The sequence below is a fragment of the Neofelis nebulosa genome, chromosome 8, assembly GCF_028018385.1.
Source record: "Neofelis nebulosa isolate mNeoNeb1 chromosome 8, mNeoNeb1.pri, whole genome shotgun sequence".
Classification (NCBI taxonomy): Eukaryota; Metazoa; Chordata; class Mammalia; order Carnivora; family Felidae; genus Neofelis; species Neofelis nebulosa.
In genome coordinates, this window is record NC_080789.1 from 118,335,534 (window position 1) to 118,358,633 (window position 23,100).

A 23,100-nucleotide genomic window follows, 5' to 3' on the forward strand; every position below is an offset into this window, starting at 1 on the left:
GCACAGAACTGACCACTGACAGGCACGGATCCACGTACAGGAAGAGATTCCTCTTTTCAACCATACTAAAGAATCTATGACACCAGCTGGGAGACGATTTAGAAATTTTGACAAGAGTCAAGATAGCCATCAACTTGGCCGAAAGAATAAGTGTGGTAAGATCTGGGCAGCCGAGGATGTGCTGAGCTCAGAACACAATGACACCCCTTTCCAGGCAGAAATAACTCAGAGAGCGAGCCTGTTCATGCTGTTACTTCAACACAAAACAGCACAGAAATGCCAGCTTTCTTCCTGAAAAGTAAGAGATATTTAAAAACTCTCTTCTATTTCTAAACTCACTGGATTAAAATTTATGGAGTACATATGATGAGCACTTTACATTATCTTAGTTAAGCTGCACAGTGTCCCAGAAGCATTTCTTTTGTGGTTGATGATGATAAGAGCAAACAATTACCAAGCCCTCATCATATGCCAGGAGCTATTCTGAGATTTCTCGTGTATTAACTCACTTACGGGCCAGGCCTGGAGGCACAGAGAGCACCAGATGTTATAGGGCTGGGAAACGGTGGAATGAGAATTTGAACCCAAGAGTCGGACTCCAGAGACCATTCTCTTAATCACTTTATTACACTGCTTCCAAGGGGCGCAAAACAGAAGCCCAAAGAAGTCAAATCATGTGCCCGAGGAAGCAGAAAGCTGTGTGGTCTGGGCGCACCGCCCGCAGCTCACACGCTACCACAGAAACGAGTGACACTTAGTGGGCAGCTTCCGCTTCATAGGCGGGGAAGGGACGTTTCTGCCCAGATTTCCACGCCTGGGGTGCAAAGACCGTTCCTCAGTGCCCAGAGAATCCCGCTCCCCCACGCTGGCTGAGGATCGCCTGGATCCGTCCCGTGCAGGTGGAGAAGTCACAAGCAGTGCAACACAAAAGGCACAGAGGAGGTGTGTGGACAGGACACAAGCGCTTCTTGTGCTCAGCGCCAGGGGAGAGGTGCCTCTTATCTTTCCAGATGTGGGTGGAGGATGAGGAATGACAGGGTAAAAGAAAGTGGAGCCTGGCTAACCTTTCTGTTGGAAGCAGGCCCACAGCAGGTCCTGCTGTACGCGTGTGGCTCTTCTGGGGGAAGAGGAGGAAGGTCTCAGAACGTTCTCCTGAGCCTGGTCTCAGAAAGGCTGGGGAGCACAGGCTGCATTGCAGGGACCAGCACTTGGTGTTCATCAAGCATCTCTGTGTCACCAAGGAAGTTAAGACATCTATCCTGAAGACACACAGATGCATCGTGTCTTCTTTATTAAAAAAATGGTGGAGATTATTGGAGCTCCATTCTTACATACAAAATATCGAAATGGGTGTTGTCAAAAACCAACCAAAAATACTGGGGGAGAATATATGCAACATAATATCATAGATAAAGTGCTGATATTCTTATTACATAAAGAGCTCTTTTTTGTTTTGTTTTAAAGTATATTTATTTTGAGAGAGAGAGACAGCGAGGGAGGGGCAGAGAGGGAGGAAGAGAGAGAGAATCCCAAGCAGGCTCTAGGCTGCTAGCGCAGAGATCATGACCTGAACGGAAATCAAGAGGTGGATGCTCAACGCACTGGGCTGCCCAGACGCCCCTGTAAAGAGCTCTTTAAAACTAGGGGCGTGGGGGGACCAAACACATTAGAAGATGGGCAAAAGACACTGGCAAATAACAAAAACTGAAGATATAAAAATGGCCCTTAAGCACCTGAAATGTTCAAGTTCACTTAGAAGGGAGAAATGCAAATTAAAACCCCACTGCAATAACATTTTCTCATCTATCAAACTGGCAGAAACTGAAAAGCCTTACAACACATTCAGTGAGCGAGGCTGTGGGGAAACAGGCAGGAAGCTCACATACCCTGGTGGTGAGAATATCTGAGAGTACAGTCCTTATGGAGGGAAACGTGGTGGGGCAAGAACCACACACACGACTACCTTCAAATACACCCTGAAGGTACACTGCTAACAATTCAAAAACACACTGGAGCGCCTGAGTGGCTCAGTTGGTTAAGCGTCCAAATTCAGCTCAGGTCATGATCTCGCAGCTCACGAGTTGGAGCCCCGCATTGGGCTCTGTGCTGACAGCTTGGAGCCTGGAGCTTGCTTCAGATTCTGTGTCTCCCCCCACCTCTGCACCTCCCCCTAAAATATGCCCTTGGGCTTGCGCGGGCTCTCGTCTCTCTCTCAAGAATAAAGAAACGTTAAAAAATAAAAATAAAAAACACACTTGCATAAGGTTAGGCACTATAGTGTTATTTGTAACTGTAAACTACTAGAAGCCTAAACACCCGTATATAGGAGTGGCTGAGAAAACCACGGTATATCCACTCGATAGGATACGAAGCAGCTGTTTAAAAAATGAGGAAGAGGGGCTCCTGGGTGGCTCAGCTGGTTGAGAGTCTAACTCTTGATTTTGGTTCAGGCCATGATCTTATGGTCATGAGATGGAGCCCGCCTCAGGCTCTGTGCCGCGTGTGGAGCCTGCTTAAAATTCTCTCTCCCTCTCAATACAATACAATACAATAGAGAGGAAGATTCTACAGAGCAGCATGGGATGATATCCCTGATACACTGTTAATTGAAGAAAACAAGGTGCAAAGGTCAGACACACACAGAAAAGGTAGCACAGCATCCTACTTTTCCTTGCAAGAAAGAAGGGGAAACAACATGCATGTGGGGCTGTTCATCTGTGTAAAAAGAAACACAGGAAGGAGGAAGCAGAAGCAAAGAGACTGGTCACTTACAGGGTGGGTGGAAAGGATGAGGAGGGGGACGGGACACATGGGAATGGTGGGCAAGTACCAGTCTGTATACACTTCTGACTTAAGGAGCTAGGTTAACATTTCATACACTCAAAACCACACCAACAGCCTCCAACCCCCGCAAAAACAAAATTGGTTAAGAATGGAAGGGGACCTCTAAAATGGAGTAAAAAATAACCTAGCTTATATTTCAAATAATAATATAACCACACTGAAAAGAGGTAACTTCGAACACAGATTTTTGATTATATTATCCTCAGGCTAAAGACAAAAAGGAACTATAAACAAATACTGAACTACTAGGTTTTTGTTTTTTACAGAGATGGGAGTTACCAATTTTTAAACCCCTTTGGTATATTCTAGGGGACTGAGCAAATAAATATATTGTGGAGAATGGGAGTCAAGCTTCTCATTCTTGGGGATAGGAGCTACAAATACAGTCGACCTCTGAGCAACATGGGGGTCAGGGGTGCTGACACCCCTCCACCTCCTGTGCAGGTGACAATCTGCATATAATTTTTGACTCCCCCAAAACTTAACTATTAATAGCCCACTGTTGACCAGAAACCTCACTGATGACACATTTGATTAACACATACTCTGTATACGTATTATATACTACATTCTTACAATAAAGCTTACAAAAAATCATAAGGAGAAACTACTTTCATAGTACTATACTGTATTTATTAAAAAGAAAAAAGATAACCCGCATATAAGGATCTGTGCTGTTCTAACCTATGTTGTTCAAAGGTCAACTGTATGGAAGGACAGAATGCTAGATAAATCATGAATTCTGTGGAATGAGCCAACAATATGATACATCACTGTTTGGATACACATAGATGGGAAATAAAAAGATCAAGACATAAACATACCCATATATATATATATATATATATATATATATATATATATATATATATAAATTTTCTATTTCTGTCTACTATCATTGGAGGGCCCAATGATACCTAGTGGAGAGATCTTGGTTTCCAAATACCATTCTCCAACAAAAGAACAGGGCTCGTTGGAGAAATTATGAATCCTAGTGTTGGGAAGGACAAGATGAACCTGGAACGTCTTCTGCCAAAAATTAATGAAGTGTTGGGGCACCTGGGTAACTCAGTCAGTTGAGCGTCTGACTCATGATTTTAGCTCAGGTCGCGATTGCAAGTTGTGGGCTCAAGCCCCGTGTCTGGCTCCACACCGAGAATGGAGCCTGCTTGGGATTCTCATTCATTCTCTCTCTCTCCCCACCTCCCCCCACCCCCCACTTGCAATCTCTCTAAAAAATAAAGAAATTAAATAAGTGCTAAAAGAATGATGGGGGTAGATTAAAAGGACACAGAAGCCAGGTTAAAAGGCCTTCCCCACTGGCCAAATATGGGATAATTCAGCATTCAGATAAATAACAGTAAAGGGTTATAATCCATAGAATAAGAATCCAAGAGTTCACAGAGATAAGATCGTCCTTAAATCAAATACCCTTCTATCGTAGAAGCAAGATGTTGAAGGAATGACAGAATTCACAAAACAGTGACTTGGCAGCCATTGTGGTAATAAGTATCTGAAGAAAGAATCATAAATAGATGCGAAAACCAGAGAGAGTTTGATAAGCAGATTTACATAATCTCATAATCCCTCCCCAGATAGGGAAAAATAGTAACCTGAAAATGAAGTAACCTGGCAGTTACTACCGAAATCAAGTGATCAAAGTGAACATCACCAGTAACAGCACAAAAGGGCATCATGTGGTCCCTGACGTGACGAACTGAGCAGGTGGCATCCTTTTTGTTGTTTTCCTGTGCAAAATGCATAACCGGTATCTAAGTTTGCAAAGCAGCAGACAGATCCAACTTGAAAGGCTCAATTACACATTAAAAAATCAAGGTAGGGGCGCCCGGGTGGCTCAGTCGGTTGAGCATCCAACTTCCGCTCAGGTCACGATCTTACGGTTCGTGAGTTCGAGCCCCGCATCGCGCTCTGGGCTGATGGCTCGGAGCCCGGAGCCTGCTTCCGATTCTGTGTCTCCCTCTCTCTCTGCCCCTCCCCCATTCATGCTCGGTCTCTCTCTCTCTCTCAAAAATAAATAAACATTAAAAAAAAAATTAAAAAAAAAAATCAAGGTAATGGGGGTGTCTCGGTGGCTCAGTTAAGCGTCCAACTCTTGGGTCTCAGCTTAGGTCATGATCTTGTGGTTTATGAGATTGAGCACTGTGTCGGCCTCTAGGCTGACACAGTGCAGCCTGCTTGAGATTCTCTCTCTCCCCTTCTCTCTGCCCCTCCCCTGCGTATGCTCACTTGAGCTATCTCTTTCTCTCTCTCCCTCTCAAAATAAATAAATAAACTTAAAAAAAAAATCAAGGTAATATAAGAGCAAAGATGGACTGAGGAACTTGTTGCACACTGAGACATCGAAGACTTATGACAGTTAAATGCAACAAGAGATCCTGGACTGGATCCTGGACCAGAAAAAGTTTTCCCCTTTTCTTTTTTATAAATTTTTTCTTTTTTTTTTTTTACATTTATTCATTTTTGAGAGACACAGACAGAGCACACATGGGGGAGGGGCAGAGAGAGGGAGACACAGAATCTGAAGCAGGCTCCACTCTCAGCTGTCAGCACAGAGCCCGACATGGGGCTCAAACTCACGAACTGTGAGATCATGACCTGAGCCGAAGTCGGAGGCTTAACCGACTGAGCCACCCAGGCGCCCCTCCCCTTTCCTTATTACAATATTATGACAGCTGGTAAAATAGGAATAAGGTCTATGTGTAGATTAGATAAGAATTTTGTACCAAAAGACACTGTTCTGCAAATACAACCCACAAAACAAAATCCTGTGGTAGCATACTGTGGCTTTGGAAATAAAGTAACAGGAAGGCAGCCCATTGATTCCAGGCCTCATGCAGCACTGGAGAGTATACAAATTTGGAAAAAAAGAAAAGAAAAGAAAAACAAACGAATGCAGGATTATCATACCCAGTTCTGGGTTCCAATCCCAGCTCAGCCATGTCTGACTGAATAACACTGGATGGGCCACTGGACCTCTCAGATCTCATTCCTGTGAGATTTTTCTGGGGAAGAAATCATGGCCTCCACTGGTAAGCTCGAGTGTATTCTATATGACTAGGACACAAATAAGTAACCTTTCATTTAAACATATTACTTCCATTTTCCTATCAATCAGTGTCATAAAATAATCCTAGAGGGGGTCCTGGCTGGTTCAGTCGATGGAGCATGGGACTCTTGATCTAGGGGTCAAAGCCTAGATCATGACCCTTGATCATGAGTTCAAGCCCCACATTGAGCGTAGAGTCTACAAGAAAGACAGACGTAGAAAGACAGGACAGGACAAGAGAGGAAAGGAAGAAAGGAAAATACAATCCTTATTTAAAACAAAACAAAACAAAACAAAACAAAACAAAACAAAACACACCAATCTTAGACAACCCTCTCTTAGTTTTTATACTATTTCTACTAAAAAATAACAATGAGTGATTAAAGTTAACAGGATAAATTATAAGCTGCTAAATTTCCTTCAAATTCCCATAACATCTTAGAATTCTATTAATTATTCCACAATAATTCTGATGTTTAAATTCTCTGTATTTCCTCTTTTTGGCACTTCTGGTTTGCTTTGCATGAACTTTTGGAGCCCAAATGTCTTTGCATTTTAAATACCAGGAGTACATAAAAATAGCCATTTTGAATATGCAACACCTCTGGAATATTTCTACCCATAGGCACTTAAATATAGAACCTTTTATTTAGAGCGCTCACACTATGATTTTGCCTTATTATTCTAACAGCTCTGGAGTATAGGAATAAATCATATAAAAAGTGAGTAGTTGTGGGATGATGCCGGAATGCCTCCTAGTGGACAGCACGAAGCACTTCATTTTAAAAAAGGGTCGAGCCATGTTACTACACATGTCCACTGTTTACTTGCTAATCTGTGAAGAACGAAGTGCAATTTATAAATGAGTATGTGTGCTATAACGTCTCTGGCTTCCTAAGCAGAGCATTGTGACCACACCACGATCAAAGCTTTCCTTGGTGCCTTGGGTCCATGTCCTTGGCCCTTCGTAGGGTTTGATCATCTGCAAGCTTCACTTAACGCCCTAGTGTGCCTTATGAAGTTGGCTCTCCATCTTCATGGAGATTTTGACCATCAAAGGTATGATGATCAATGAAGGGTTTATGTAGCAACTTTATGGCACCCTTTTAAAATGAGTGATTCTTTTATTTGGCATTCTAACGTCTACCATATTTTCAGCCAACTCTCTTTTTATTTAAAAAAAAAAAAAGTTATTTATTCATTTGAGAAAGTGAGAGAGTGTATGAGCTGGGGAGGGTCAGAGAGAGAGAATCCTAAGCAGGCTCCATGCTGCCAGCGCAGAGCCTGATGCAGGGCTCAAACTCACGAACTGTGAGATCATGACCTGAGCTGAAATCAAGGGCCAGATGCTCAACCAACTGAGCCACCCAGATGCCCCAGCCATCTCTCTTTTTAAAAAACCACACAGGCAATTCTTTGCAAAAAAATATTGGCCCTTTTCACTAAAGACAAAAATGGCTGAAGTCATGGCCAGCATGTTCTACATAATTCACATTTCTTAGTGTTTCAATTTTGTGTTTTTAGGAAGAAAATGTCTGCATTCTTTTAGGATTCACAATTATCCATTTCTTGACGCTTTTCAGAATGGAGACACTATTGGCAAGGGGCCTTTTTCACTGAAGAGACCTGAGGAAAAGTGCTCTTTAACTGCAGGAATGTTGAGGGAGCATCATGGCAGCAATGTCCATCTGTCCCCTGAAGGTCTCCCTCTGTTGCTGCTTTGATCGCAACCTACTTGCCAGGTTTCATCTCTGCCACATTGATTACGCGGAGATATGGTCAGATGAGTAATCCTATGGAGAGAACTGGCTCTCATTTAGGGGCTAGAACCAAATACCACATGTTGTATAAGGACAATACTGACTTTTTTTTTGAGAGAGTGTGAGCAGGGGAGGGACAGAGAGGGGGAGGACAGAGGATCCGAAGTGGGTTCTGCGCTGACAGCAGCAAGGCCCAATGCAGGGCTTGAACTCATGAACTGTGAGACCATGCCCTGAGTCGCACTTGGACGCTCAATCGCCTGAGCCACCCAGGTGCCCCAAGAATACTGGCTTTAAAAAAAAGAAGAGTGCTCTTCAGCAAATGGTGCTGGGAAAACTGGACAGCGACATGCAGAAGAATGAACCTGGACCACTTTCTTACACCATACACAAAAATAAACTCTAAATGGATGAAAGACCTAAATGTAAGTCAGGAAGCCATCAAAATCCTTGAGGAGAAAGCAGGCAAAAACCTCTTTGACCATACCCGCAGCAACTTCTTACTCAACATGGTCTCTGGAAGCAAGGGAAACAAAAGCAAAAACTAACTACTGGGACCTCATCAAAATAAAAAGCTTCTGCACACAGAAGGAAACAATCAGCAAAACTAAAAGGCAATCAACGGAATAGGAGAAGATATTTGCAAATGACATATCAGATAAAGGGTTAGTATCCAAAATCTATCAAGAACTTGTCAAACTCAACACCCAAAAAACAAATAATCCAGTGAAGAAAAGGGCAAAAGATATGAATAGCTACTTCTCCAAAGAAGACATCCAGATGGAAAACAGACACATGAAAAAATGCCCAACATAACTCATCATCAGGGAAATGCAAATTAAAACCACAATGAGATACCACCTCACACCTGTCAGAATGTCTAAAAATAAATAACTCAGGCAACAAAAGATGTTGGCGAGGATGCAGAGAGGAGGAACCCTTTTGCACTGCTGGTGGGAAGGCAAACTGGTGCAGCCACTCTGGAAAACAGTATGGAGGTTCCTCAAAAAATTAAAAATAGAACTACCCTACGACACAGCAATTGCACTACTAGGCATTTACCCAAGGGATACAGGTGTGCTGATTCAAAGGGACACATGCACCCTGATGTTTATAGCAGTGATATCGATAATAGCCAAAGTATGGAAAGAGCCCAAATGTCCACTGATGGATGAATGGATAAAGAAGATGTGACATACATACATACATACATACATACATACATACATACATACAGTGGAATACTACTCAGCGATGAAAAAGAAATGAAATCTTGCCATTTGCAACTACGTGGATAGAACTGGAGGTATTCTGCTAAGCGACATTAGTCAGAGAAAGACAAATATATGACTTTACTCACATGAGGAATTTAAGATGCAAAACAGATCAACATAAGGGAAAGAAAGCAAAACTAAAATAAAAACTGGGAGGGGGAAAACATAAGAAACTTTTAAATACAGAGAACAAACTCAGGGTTGCTGGAGGGATAGTGGGTGGGGGGGGATGGGTTAAATGGGTAAGGTATTAAGGAAGACACTTGTTGGGGATGGATCACTGGAATCTACTCCTGAAATCATTATTGTTGTACATATGCTAACTTGGATGTAAATTAAAAAATAAAAATAAATAAAAATAAAAGTGGCAGTAAATCCAAGAAAATGAAAAGCTGGACCCATGCCTCTCAGAATGGGAAAAATAAAAAATAAAAACAAGAAGACCAGAGGGAAGGCCAGGGAGGGAAATCAAGGGAGAGAAAAGTTATGGTGCACACTCGATTTACAGCCCAAAGAAAAATGGCTTGTTTATAGTTCATTCCCCAAAGATTGGAGGATCTACTACTCCTAATAAAGAACAAAGAAAACTAGGACAACCTAACAGGTATTTTTTCTTGGGCAGAAGTGCCCAATTCTTGATTTTGGCTCGGTCACAATTCCAGGGTCATGAGACCGAACCCTGTGTCGGGCTTCAAGCTAGGAGCCTGCTTGAGATTCTCTCTCTCTTCCTCTGCACACCACGCTGCCCCCCCCCCCCCCCCCAAACACAGCACTTTGTAACTTTTTAAGGCTAACATGTCAGAAATGGTATATGGGACAACAACCATGAAAGACATTATTCCACTAATCATGACAAGTTTTTCAAAATGTTAAACAGTCTGGAGAGTAAACTGGGTGAAGATAGCTTATTCTGATTCTGTTCTTGGGGGGGAAGGATGAAGAGTGAATGCATGCACAGCAAAAGAAGACAGTGAACATGAAACCCACAGCAGAAGATCCCACTGTTTGGGGATGTAATTCTCTCAATGACCTCTTGGGATTCTGGTTACTATTTTAAGGTTCTCCAGTGAAATGTTTCCCAGGAAATTAGCTCCCAAGAGCGAGCTATGAGGCATTTTTTTTTTTTTTTTTTAACGTGAACAAAGACAGAACGTACATACTGCTTTACAACTGTTGGCTATCAGACTGGCAGTCTTCTTGAAGGTCTTTTCAAGGTAGTGTGCGAATCTCTCGTTCTCATTTTCTTTTGACCCTAGCTGAAGAAACTCGCCTATAAAGAAAGAAAGGGGTAATTTGCGATACGGTTTGATTGCCTGGATAACTCTACTGAGACTGAATTAAAAAAGCAGCAGCATCAGAATTAACCTACCACGCACCAAATCTTCAATAACTTGGGTTAAAATAGATATGACAGTTGTATTTCCAATCCGTGCCAGAGCTATAGATGCTGCAGAAAGAATTAGATCACCAGCGAGAACAGCCTAGAAAAGAAAAAAGAAAACAACTCAGAGAAAAGGATCGGAGCAGTGGAGCCAACAATGAAGCTGGCTCCTCAGAAGATAAATACAGAAAGGGAGGGAGGGTTCATCTTGGCCATGAGTCTTCCCCTACCTCTTCCTCAGTAGGACTCTGTAATCGTCAGTTACAGATTCAGCACATAGTGGGCATGGGATCAGTTCCCAGATCTCTCCAATCGGAGCTGAGGAAGTGGATGTGTGGAGATGGACAGGGTCAAACTCTCTCGCTTCATCCCTGGGCCCCACCAGGGTACAGCTGCCCTCAGACTGGCCATGCTGGACACTTGCTCTTCGCTCACAGCGTGCTGTTGTGTCTGTGCACCTGTCATTCTACTCGGAAAGTCCTTCCCCTTCTTCACTGAGCTGACTCCTCTGCACAATTAGCACAGAGGACACTTCTAGGAAGTCCACTTGGATCTGCATGAGAACAGCACCCTGTGCATACTGCAGTCTTCTCATTTTTCTTCAACTACTGATTCCCTATCTACCAACTCCTTGAGGGCACGGGCTGGGAATGATCTCAGCCAGCCCTTGGCACACCCCAGCGCCTGGCATTTTTCTCAATGAAAACCAAACCAGGGAATGCTGGCTCCAAGTTCAAAGCTCTTTGCACTGTATTACACTGCTCCTCATTCTCAGATAAAATTTTTTGTAGTGAACACGAGATAATATTTTTTCCAATCTTCTTTAGAGTGGGAGTAGATGCCCATACTGTATTTGTAGCTTATTAAAAATTATATATAAATGAATTACAGGCTGTAATTAAACATACTCATTTTCATATTTAAAAATATGCCTACATTTTATGTTTTAGTTATAAATGGTCGATCTCATAGACATTTTAATTCATAGAATTTTCAACATAACCACATTTTAAGTTTTTATTGTCTTTTCTCTGGTACCTGAAATTATGTTCAGTACGTTTACCTACTTACCATTTTATAGAACATACTGTACAAGTGATCTCAACATACACATATACATTAACAAAGTCATCGTATACATTATGACATATAGGTGCACATATGTCTATCCTTGGGCCACCCGTACATCATTTGCAGCTGGAGGGCTCAGGATCTCTAGGCTTTTACGTCTTTCCTCTCCTGGCCCTGGGGATCCCAGAGGCCAGAAGGTTCCAGCCTGTGAAAGTAAAGTCTCCAGACTGGGCACTGGGGAATGCTGGCTGAGGGGTTAAAGGAAAGAAGGGCTGGAACCCAGGCAGGATACCACGGGCTCCTGGAGCAGGTGCTGTGTGAATGGACTTTCAATGGACACACAGTACTTTTGGCTAAGAGGCGGTAAAGGGGAGGAGGCTTGCAGGCAGGCCTGTGTAAAGCAGACCAGTCACAGGCTGAAAGAGGCCCCCAACAGCAGAGATGATCACAGCGGGGACTAACTAGGCAGGGAGAAGGCCCGAATTTGTTGTTGGTGGTTTTTTTTTTTTTTTTTTAATTTTTATGTTTATTTTTGAGAGAGAGAGACACTGAGTGCAAATGGGAGAAGGGGAGAGGGAGAGGGAGACATAGAATCTGAAGCAGGCTCCAGGCTCCGAGCTGTTAGCACAGAGCCCGACATTGGGCTTGAACTCACAAGCCGTGAGATCATGATGTGAGCCAAAGTCAGATGTGTAACCTACTGAACCACCCAGGTGCCCCCAGGATTTGTTCTCTTAACTAAGGCTTTAGGGACAGGCCCTGAGAACAGCTGACTCAGGGACATGTCATAAAGGTACCCATGACCTCTCCAGAATGAAACTGCACTCCCCCCCCCCTTTTTTTAAAAACAACATTCTGATGTATGGAATTCCGCCCATAGGACACAAGACCTTTCAATTTAAAATTTGAAATAAAAGATTTATAAGTGAGATCTCAGGACTCGATTACACAGCAAAGTCATGTACAAGAAAGCAAAACCGGCACGTGAAGATAACAATTAATATATATTTCTTCTTTTTCACAGGGCAATTAGAAAATAGAAGGTAACCAGGTACTACAAATATGTGAGGGGAAGAAAAATAAATGTGTGAGGGAGGGGAAGGCGAGCCAAGGGAAACCTCATTCACACTCATGTTTCATGTGTGCTTCAAACAGGCAGGGCGGCCACGGGAGGTGCGTGTGGAGGGGGCTGCCCGCATCACACGAAAGGCCTATATGTCTTCATATTCATTTGTGCAGCTTCATTCCCGTTCTTCAAACATGATTTAAATACCTTTAAGCAGAAGTCCCCATCTTATATACCCCTTCAAGAGATGCTGATAAAATACTATGGAAATATCCTTTAAAATATACATGTATGAACCAAACTCAATTATACAGCCTCTACAAAAGGTAGAATTTTCACAATGTGTGTATATATCTTTCTGTGTACCTATATTTAAAACAATATAATATTCACACACATATATTTTAGCTTTACTTAGTTACTTGTCATGACACTCTTGTACATGGCAGTCAATAGATAAAGAATCAAACTGAATCTGGGTACTCTGAGCCCAGAAGTAAAATGTATGAGTCCTCATGAAACATGCTTTTTGGATAACAACAAAAATCTCTTTCTCAATAACCAAAAGGAATTCTATATAAAACTATGAATAACCAGAAATACGAAGTTCAGCTTTCTATGGTTTTCTCTATTAGCAAATGTCCGTACACAGACAAGACATGAATTCTATTTTGAAATTTGGAAGGCCGCATGTGAGGAAGCATACTTTACTTTTTAATGAGACAAATCTAAAAAATAAATGCAACCCAAAGAGTGTGTGGTTGGGTAAGAAGATTGAAAGGAAACTAAAACACCGTACCTTCTTTTCACCCCAGATCTTATTGACCGTGTGTTTTCCTCTCCGAGAACTTGCATCGTCAATGACATCGTCGTGTACCAGACTAGCAGTGTGGATCATTTCTGCAATTAAGGCTATGGAGCGCTGGTCTGCTTGCACGTCTCTAATTAACAGAAAGCAATGCTTTTTAACAGAGCCGCTGCCTATAACCTTCTCAGCAATCATCTTGTCAAAACTGGACATCCGATCTAGGATAAAGAACTTTATTTCTCTAAGAGAAACTGTATAAACACTTTGGCTTCCCTACAAAGCCATTTCTACCATTTGGAGAACATTTTAAAAATGTGTGAGCTACCCTGCCGAGGCTATATTTTGTAGACAGCACATTCAGAAGTAGAATTTGTATGATTAACAACAAAAAAGTTTAAACATCTCAGAAGTCTGGCCATGAGGCTGAAGAATCAGCTGTAGGCCCTAGAATCGTGGTCTTGGGCGTCTGGGGAAGCTCGTCAATTGTGATTAGGTTATAAGGAGATTTTGGGGCTTGGGGGGGAGGGGAGACAGGTTAAGAAGCACTCTGAAAAAGTATTCTAAAGAACCAACGATCAGTATGTTTAAAGCTTTTAATATTGTCTTAAATGAAATGTTTAGGAAGAAGACCTCAAGCACCCAGATAGAACTTTTGTTGCAACGGTCTTCCAATTCATACTTCACCCTGGCATTAGAAATGGAAACTTTTCTTTCCCAGCTTTAACACAATATACAGGATAAGCATTGTCAAGAAGGTACATGGCTATGAGTTTTAGAGTTCAAAGGGAATGTGCCCCTTTTCAATCATCATCATTATCACAATCATCATCTATGGGAATTTTTAAAAGCTGAATTTTGAGAAAATCAAATTGGGGAAATAACCAACTGAATTATCTGAAACTGAAAACATATGCCTGACTTAAACACATGGTAACGAAATGTTTCACTTATTCAATAGCTTCTTACTTTTCAAAATATCATCACGTTATCTCTTCAGGGGGGAAAAGAGAGAAGGATGTTGAAACAGAACTTTTTCTTTAAAAAAAATAATCTAGGCTGAACATCTGCAAAAGATAGTGCCTATTCTAGAGCCTCACATTTAGCAGAAAGCTATGGAAAATGAGGCCCAAGTACATTAAAGATGCTGGTATTTAACTACAGACACTAAGTCAGCCTGAAGAGTACCTTCTGATCTTGCTTTAAATATAATTTTAAAATAGGGTGCTTTGCCGGCAACTCTTAGCTAAGATTTCAGAATTAAGCCTCAGACCCTTCCAACTGCTTTTAGCCCAGAAATCGATTGCCAAGTGCAGCGCATTATTTATTAACCTGTCACAATCATAACAGTTCTAAATACTTCCAGATCACACCATGGTCTTTCAAGGCAGGAGAAGTAAGCAACACGGGATGGAGACTAGTTCTAACAACAGGACTGTAAATAGGAAAACGAAGGTTCCAATGGCTTCAAAGAGCTTGTTGTGAAACCCTTGATGAGACACTGCTCACAGGCCCTACGGTAGGAGACTTGGACCTTAAATATCTTTTAGGTGAATGTACTGGACCCTAACTTGAGTTCAAATGCACAGGAAAAGAGGTAGACATTCACAGGTGTTTTGTATAAAGGCCATCTTTCAGATATTTTCACCATGGCATTTTGGCCTAATACACACTTCCTACTAGTTGGTAGCAGAACTTACCTTGAAAAACAACTGTGAGGGCCCCTAGCCTTCCTTATGCTTTCCTAAGCTGGGCACCGCCTCCATTATCATAAACTCTGTCGGCAGACAGGTGTTCCTGCTGGGGAGTTGTGATGAAATGGCAGTGCTCACTGACACACTGGAGTTTTGTAATTTCAAGAGATTAAAGACAAAGATGTCTTAAAATATTTTGAAATGCCAACGACTACATGTATACAGAAAGGCCATTTTACGTGGCTAAATTACTGACTGCAATCAGGATTCTTTGTTAGAATGTTGTCTGGTATTGTGACACAGCCCATATGCAGAATAGACATTATTTCAGATGCTTTTTTAAAAAAAATGTTTATTTATTTTTGAGACAGTGAGCAAGCAGGGGAGGGGCAGAGAGAGGGAGACAGAGAATCCCAAGCAGGCTCTGCACTCTGAGTGCAGAGCCTGAAGCTTGAAATGAAGAGTCAGACACATAAACAACAGCCACCCTCAGGTACGCCTGAGATGTTTTCTAATTGTATTTGATGTCCTTTTTCCTACACAACTAAGTTTTAATGTGTGCCAGCTTATATCCAGAAAATACTGCCACTGCCTGTCCATAGCACAGCATAATGGCTGGAACCAAAATTTACAGATTACAGAAAACTCTCACACTATCTTTAAGATGAAACCTCCAAAGTGCCAAACTGAGTCATGCCTTCAGAAAGCTGGGCACCATTTTCACTTCCTACCGTGACAGCTGACACACTCTCCTGGCTTCTGGGAGAGGTGCTGAGAAAAGCCAGACTGGCAAGACAGACTGAGAAAAGGAGCCCCTTGGTCTGAAAGTTGGCTGTGTCCCCCATACTTCACACATGGCGGAGTATGCGATGATTCAGCAAGCCCGTTGGGGTATTTGTTTTTTTCCCCTTCATTAGATTTAAAGCAACATTTTTTATAACGGAATAGTTCAAGTGCAGACAAAAATAGATGGAGTCATAAAATGACACACCCCACCCCATGTACACTTGACTCAGTTTACATGTGATTTAAATAAAATGTTTTTTTCCTGTTCACACTAATACATAATATGAAATCTTAAACAAATTATAAGTAAACCCTCAGTGTGGGAAAATTGTCTCTAAACAGAAATTCAAACGTTGCCAATTGATTACCTTGGTTCAGAATGAATGAGGGTAGCAAATTTAAATAGTAAATGTGATTCCACTTTAAAAGCAGATATACAGAAGTTTCTACTCCCAACTCTACAGAGGCTGTATAAAAACCAGAACTCTCAAGTGGTATTTTATACAGAAGGCTCTGTTTCTATTATAAAATGTTCTTTTTGTCTAACAATTCTAAAAGTAAGTGTTTCCCTTTGCTTGTTAGAACTCTGCCAAGCTTAGTGTTTCTTAAATATATAACCCTTGTCCACCATGTCAGAATCCATACTCTTGAAAATGCAGACTGAGGAGTCAAAATCTGACAATGGGGCTCAGGAATCTGTATTTGGAAAAAGCATGTCAGGAGATTCTGATGCGCAAAGTTTGAAAAATGCTGTTCTATCAGGTATTCATTTGATTTACCACAAGACACAAATGGAAGCTTTCCTAGAGAAAGGGTTTTGTTTTTCGTAAAAACTCTGCCTTTGCTGGCCCACTGCTGCACTGCCTCTGAAACAAGAGGCCACTCTCCTAAACATGACCTGGAACTTGGCAGGGGGGCAGGGGGGCAGGGGGACAGGGAGCAGCTAATGACTCCTCAAGTCCCTTCAGAGAGCAGAATGGCTCACCGGCTCACATGCAAAATCACGGAGGATGACCTCTCTTCCCTCTTATACTCTGCATCATTATGAATTTGAAAGGACATGACTGGATGCTTTTTTAGTTTGGTCTGAAAAAAACTCACTACTTAAAATGCAGAGTCCTTTGCTATCAAATTCTTCAGGAGGCAAACTGCATTTCCTAGTTACCTGATGAAAAAACACATATTCAAGTTTTCAGCATGCTGAACAATATATCCATATAGACTCAGATAAGATTTTCTCTTTCTCTGTCACTGAACTGACTTGCTATAAGCTGGAGTCCTTTGCCTATGAAGACTGTGGGATGTGTCCTGCTTTACCTCTGGTCTGCTCGTGTCAGAACTGGTGGACACAGAAGAGGCACCTCCAGAAGGAGAGGGAAGCCCGTCTGGGCCCCTCCCTGTGCTGATGTGATGTGATGTAATGATGGGGCCTGTGTTAGTTTCCTGTGGCTGCTGTGACACATTACCACAAACTTGGGTGTTTTTTTTTTTTTTTTTTTTTAAGTTTATTTATTTTGAGAGAGAGCGTGCGCATGGGAGGGGCAGAGAGCGAGAGAGAGAATCCCAAGCAGGCTCTGCACTGCCAGCACAGAGCCTGATGCGGGGCTGGAACTCACGAACTGTGAAATCATGACCTGAGCCGAAACCAAGAGTAGGACACTTAACCGAGTCAGCTAGGCACCCCCAAACTTGGTGGTTTAAATCAACAGAAACTCTCTCATAGTACTGGAGGCCAGAACACAGTTCCACAGAGCACCCTTCCACCCCTTCCAGCCACGGACAGCTGTCTGCAGACTTTGGCTTATGGCCCTGGGACTTCAATCTTCAAAATCTCTCTGCTCCACCTTCACACGGCCCTCCCTTCTGTGTGCATCAACCTCCCTCTGCTTTCCTCTTATAGGGAGACACGTGACCGCATGTAAGACTCATCAGATAATCCTGGATGATGTCCCCATTTCAAGATTCTTAACTAAATCCCTTCTGCAAAGACCCTTTCTTGCTACATGACGTAACACAGGCTCCAAGGATGAGGATGTGTATACCTTCGGTGCGGCCATTTTTCAGCCTAACAGTTTATTTTTTATTAAAAAAAATTTTTAATGTTTATTTTATTTTTGAGGGACAGAGAGACAGAGCACGAGCAGGAGAGGGGCAGAGAGAGAGGGAAACACAGAATCTGAAACAGGCTCCAGGCTCTGAGCTGTCAGCACAGAGCCCGTGACAGGGCTTGAACTCACAAATCGTGAAATCATGACCCGAGCAGAAGTCAGAAGCTTAACTAACTAGGCCACCCAGGCACCCCCAGCCTAATGGTTTCTTACTTTCACTAGCCTCTTTTGCTGGTGCTCAAACATTTCCTTGTCAGGGATCAAATTCTTCAAATTACCTTTCACTGCACCTGTCTAAAATCTCCTTTTGTCCTCCTAAGTGATACTACACTGAAGTGTCTCATCTTCCACAGAGACATTCAGGTAGAATGAGCAGGACCGCAGGGTTTCTGACCATCTCTCACTCTCTGCTTTTCATGCTTGGTGTCATCTTTCTGTTTCCTGGCCTCTGTCTCTGGCCTCTGCAATCTTGTTTCCTTTTCCTGTATTCCTTACAGGCATGTTGAGGATGCTATTGGCATGAACGCCAAAGGTACTTTCCATCTGAAGAACAGCAGAGTGCAGGAGGGATACCTGAATTAGGAGGTCACTGGCTATCCACCTTCATAAACCCAAACAAGCACACCAGACTCAGTGGAGTCTATTTCTCTTGGTTGAGAACACAGTTTTAAGCTTGATCAGGAGTCATGAAGTCAGTAGTTCTGACATCAAGAGAACAGAATTGACATCCAAGAGCAGCTGCTCCTGATATTTACCTCCAGAGAGAACAGATGCCTGCAAAGCTGCATCACAGATGACGCAGGGTTTGTGCTGTTTATTTTCTTGCCACCGAAGAAGCACTGCAGAAGTTTCGGGATCTTTGGAGCAACCCACCATGATGATGTCTTAGACCAACCACTTATCTAGGCAACAGATTCTGGGTGCTACTGAATTAACTCAGCACTTGGTTTTTTTTCAGACTGGGCACAGCGAATCCAAGCATAGTTGATTCCTTCAGTGATGAAATCATCCTGGTGTAGTAGGCGCCAGAAGAGGGTGCACATGTGTTTAAAAGCCCTATAGGCCTCTTGCTCTCACTAATGTTCTCCTTATACTTGAGCTTGACCTAACCAACGAAATGGATGACCGTCTGGTTATCAAAATCTTCTCCATCTCAGTAGGTGTCCTTTATTATAGACTCTACTTTCAGATCGTTTTCGTTTTATCTTTTTTTTTTTTTTTTTTTAATTGTAGAGAGAGCGGGGAAGAGGGACAGAGGGAGAGAGAGAATCTTAAGCAGGCTTCACGCTCAGCAAGGAGCCTGATGCCAGGCCGAATCCCACGACCCTGGGATCATGATCTGAGCTGAAATCAAGAGTCAGATGCTCAACCGACTGAGCCACCCAGGGGACCCTTAAGATCCTTTAAAAAAAAAAAAAATTTGTAACGGACGCCTTGGTGCTTCAGTTGGTTGAGCATCTGACTTTGGCTCAGGTCATGATCTCATGGTTCGTTGAGTTCGAGCCCCACACTGGGTTTGCTGCTGTCAGCACAGAGCCCACTTGGGATCCTCTGTCCTCTTCTCTCTGCCCCTACCTCTTCCCCACTGGCACGTGCGCATGCTCTCTCTCTCTCTCAATAATAATAAACATTAAAAAAATTTCTGTTGCTTTTTATTAATTCTTGTTAACAGTCCATTTTATAACTGAACATTTTCAATACTTCTGAGCACCTCATGCGCTGCTGCTTCCATATATTTATCTTTTTAAAGCAGTATTTTTAAATGTCAGAAATTCCCTACCATATATAATTGAAAGCTGGCTAGATGACACACAATACGGACACAAACCTTTAAACAGTTGGTATTTTTTTTTTTAAGCTGAAGAGACAGTATTTTGCAAAGACTGTTTTGTAAAGACTAAATCGAACCCCGATTCGGAATCTGAACAACCAGCAAGTACAACTACAAATTTTTCACAATACGATGCCACAACTTGCAGTTATCTCCTTAAGCCAACAGACATCTACACGCTAATCAGTACCTTTAAAACCCTCATTAAAAATGAAAGTGAACTGGGGTGCCTGGATGACTCAGTTGTTTGAGTGCCCAATTTGCACAATCAAGACAGATACACACATGCCCAAGGCAGATACACACATGGCCAATATAATGTGGGCAGTCCTGTCACCCCAATCACTAGCAGCAATAGCCACTTCCAGTGCCGTTAGACTTCCACACAGGAACGGATGGTGCCAAGATCAATGACAAGAATAGATCCCTTCAATGAGGCAGCCGAGCAGAGGGTTTGGCTTGAGAAAGATGAGACACCACAGTTGTGCTGCAGCATTCAGCGAGTGGAGCGATTTTACAGAAATCATTTTTGATCTAATTTCTTTAATAAAGTAAGTCCTGACCTACAGTTAGTTTGCTGAGCTCTGTGGCAGGCTGGGTTCTCTGGGAAGCAGACTCTGAAGTTTAGAATACAGGATGCCTGTCTATCCAGGAGTGCCCTGGCTGTCAACAGCTGGGAAGGGGAGAGGAGGAAACAGGCCTGGGTAGAGCGAGAAGTTTCTGCAGTGCAGGCCCATCCATAGCGTGCTCTGGAGCCAAAATGGCCCCTCACCTCCTTCAATCCCTGAATGTGGGCTGGCTTGAGAAGTTCATGGCCTCCAGCAAGAGGATTTTCTGCAGCTAACATATTCTTGAAGAGGCTGAGAATTGAATGTTCTCTGTCAAGGAGACCTGGTCAGCACGGAATCCTTCACTGAAGCAAGAGTTCTTCAATAAGAAGGATGTAGGTGGCACATTTCAGAAGCAGCCCAGCTGTTTTCTGGACCTTTCAGTCTGAATCACCTGTTATGTGCACTCCTATTTTACCAGCCCAGGTACTGTAGTTATTAGGATACAGGCAAGAAATGTAAAGATTGAGACTTAAGCTCTTCAGGACCGTATTACCTTTTGAGAATGTATTATAAGCTTCAGAGACCCTTCCCCCGAAAAACAGAAATACACAAAAAATTTTGTGTACAATTCTAAGGACTCACAGACCCCCATAACACCCACAGACCTCAGGTTAAGAAGTCTCAGTAATCTAGCAAAGAATATTTAATGGACAGCTGAAAAGCTTAATAAAGGAAAAAGAAAAATCAATTAAAATCCCCATTGCTATTTTTTTTTTAATATCTATTTTGAGAGAGAGAGTGCATGTATGAGCGGGGGAGGGGCAGAGAGTGAGAGCGAGCGAGAGAGAATCCCAAGCAGGTTCTGCACTGTCAGCGCAGAGCCCGATTTGGGGCTCCATCCAACAAACCATATGATTAGGACCTGAGCAAAAATCAAGAGTTGGAGGCATAACAGACTGAGCCACCCAGGCATCCCTCCCCCTCGCTATTTCTTAGGTATCTGCTCTATTCGGTTTTCTAAAACCCTCACCAGGATTATTACTTACCTATGTAATACATATTTCACAAACAAGAAGATAACATCTGATAAGCCACAGAGAAGCCATTAAACTTGGGTTGTCAAACAACAAAGCAGGGATCTCTCAATTGAAGTACTGGAATGGGTTCTAGTGCTACTGGGGCTTGGGAACATCTCTGGCAGTGCTGGCTGCAAACAAGCTCTGTGGCTCCCGCCCCTGAATCTACAGCTACCTTTTGTCAATGTTGTTCTAGGTCTTTCTCAGCAAGCAGAGCCAGAAATGGCCCAGGTCTCCAGAAGCTCCCCGACTCCCACACGTCTGTTTGCTGTAAGAGGCACAGCTGGATATTTAGCTAATGATGAGCCCGATTCAGAAGGGTTTTATGAAGCAAATATTCTCAAGATGCTGGATACTGTGGTATACGACTTGAATGCATGCCACCACTGTGACTCCCACTCCAATGCGGGACACTGCCTCTGCACTGTGTCTTTGGTGAGCCCTGCTCCAATCACTTACGGGAGAATGAGGCCACAGCTAGAACACCCCAGAGAGGGCAGTGTTGAACTTACTTTTTATTTTACTTAAGTCAACACTACCCACAACGTGGTGCTCCAACTCACAGTCCTAAAATCAAGAGTCACCTGCTCCACTGACCGAGCCAGCCAGGCGCCCCCGAACTTAACTTTTTATTTAAAAAAAAATTTTTTTTTAACATTTATTTTATTTATTTTTGAGACAGAGAGAGACAGAGCACGAATGGGGGAGGGTCAGAGAGAGAGGGAGACACAGAATCCGAAACAGGCTCCAGGCTCTGAGCGGGTCAGCACAGAGCCTGACGCGGGGCTCGAACTCACGGACCGCGAGATCATGACCTGAGCTGAAGTCGGCCGCCCAACTGACTGAGCCACCCAGGTGCCCCGAACTTAACTTTTTAAACTAGCAATGCCTTTGTTGTGTTAAAGCCTCCCATGTTTTCTATAACTAATGGTTTATAGTTTCAGTAAGGGAAACTGAAAAAACTTGCAACCATGGGGAGAGCTGGAGAGGATTTGGAGTGATGCAGAATGTTTTCCTTCCCATGTCATCTCTGAGGGTAACAGACTGTATTACGCATAAATCTGAGAAATAAAAATATAAACACACACTCTCTCTAGTCCAGTGGTTCTCGACAGGGATGATTTTGCTCCCTGGGGACATTTGGCAATGTCTGGAGACATTTTTGGTGCTCATCAACTTGGCAGGGGGTGCAACTGGCATCTCACGGGGGGAGGCAAGGGATGCTGCTAAACATCTATACTACACATGACAGCCCCCACACAAAGAATTATTTGGTCCAAAACATCAGTCACGTCAAGGCCAAGAAACCCTGCTCTAGGTCACATGAGATGTATTCAAATGTGGTTCATTTCTGCTGCTCTGCCTCCCCGGTGAAGTGGAAGCGGACCTGAGGACAGTGAAAGGCCCACTGCCAGAGAGCTCTGTCTGTTGAAGCTGCACTGTGAGCACTCAGTGAGTCTCGGAGGGTGGGTGGGAGGCACTCTGAGGTGGCGTACTGTGCTGGAGCTGGAGGCCCAGCGGCGGGGAACAAAAGGCCGACACAGGCTGAGGAGAGCAGCTGCTGAGAGGCAACACCTGACCCTCTTGAGGCATTCCTCAAAGTACGATCTACTGGGAGGAGGGAATATCATACAGATGTCCAGCCTTAGAGAAATGGATGAGTACATTATGGTGTACTGGAATTTCCATTGGTACATCACACGATGTAAAAATAACAACCATGAAGACACTCCAGCATCGTGGTAAACAGTGAAAACACAGTTGGGAGTAAACAAAGCAGAATGCA

At 43.0% G+C, this 23,100-nt stretch overlaps 1 protein-coding gene across 8 annotated transcripts in view; it reads right to left on the minus strand.

Moving 5' to 3' along the window:
• Positions 1-23,100, minus strand: part of PDSS1 (decaprenyl diphosphate synthase subunit 1) — a 42,933-nt gene that overhangs the window by 11,188 nt on the left and 8,645 nt on the right. For 5 of the 8 annotated variants that reach the window (XR_009247710.1, XR_009247709.1, XM_058681657.1 and 2 more), the window contains 3 exons: positions 13,263-13,404; positions 10,315-10,426; positions 10,106-10,215 (listed from right to left, as the gene is read on the minus strand). Coding sequence is in view for 5 of the 8 variants with exons in the window: in XM_058681657.1 (XP_058537640.1) it covers positions 10,106-10,215; positions 10,315-10,426; positions 13,263-13,404 (364 nt within the window). In the remaining 3 variants the exon portion in view is untranslated. Of the gene's footprint in view, positions 1-10,101; positions 10,216-10,314; positions 10,427-13,262; positions 13,405-14,968; positions 15,207-23,100 lie in introns of those variants that run through there. The other 3 variants (XM_058681661.1, XR_009247711.1, XM_058681659.1) reach the window with 3 other exon arrangements.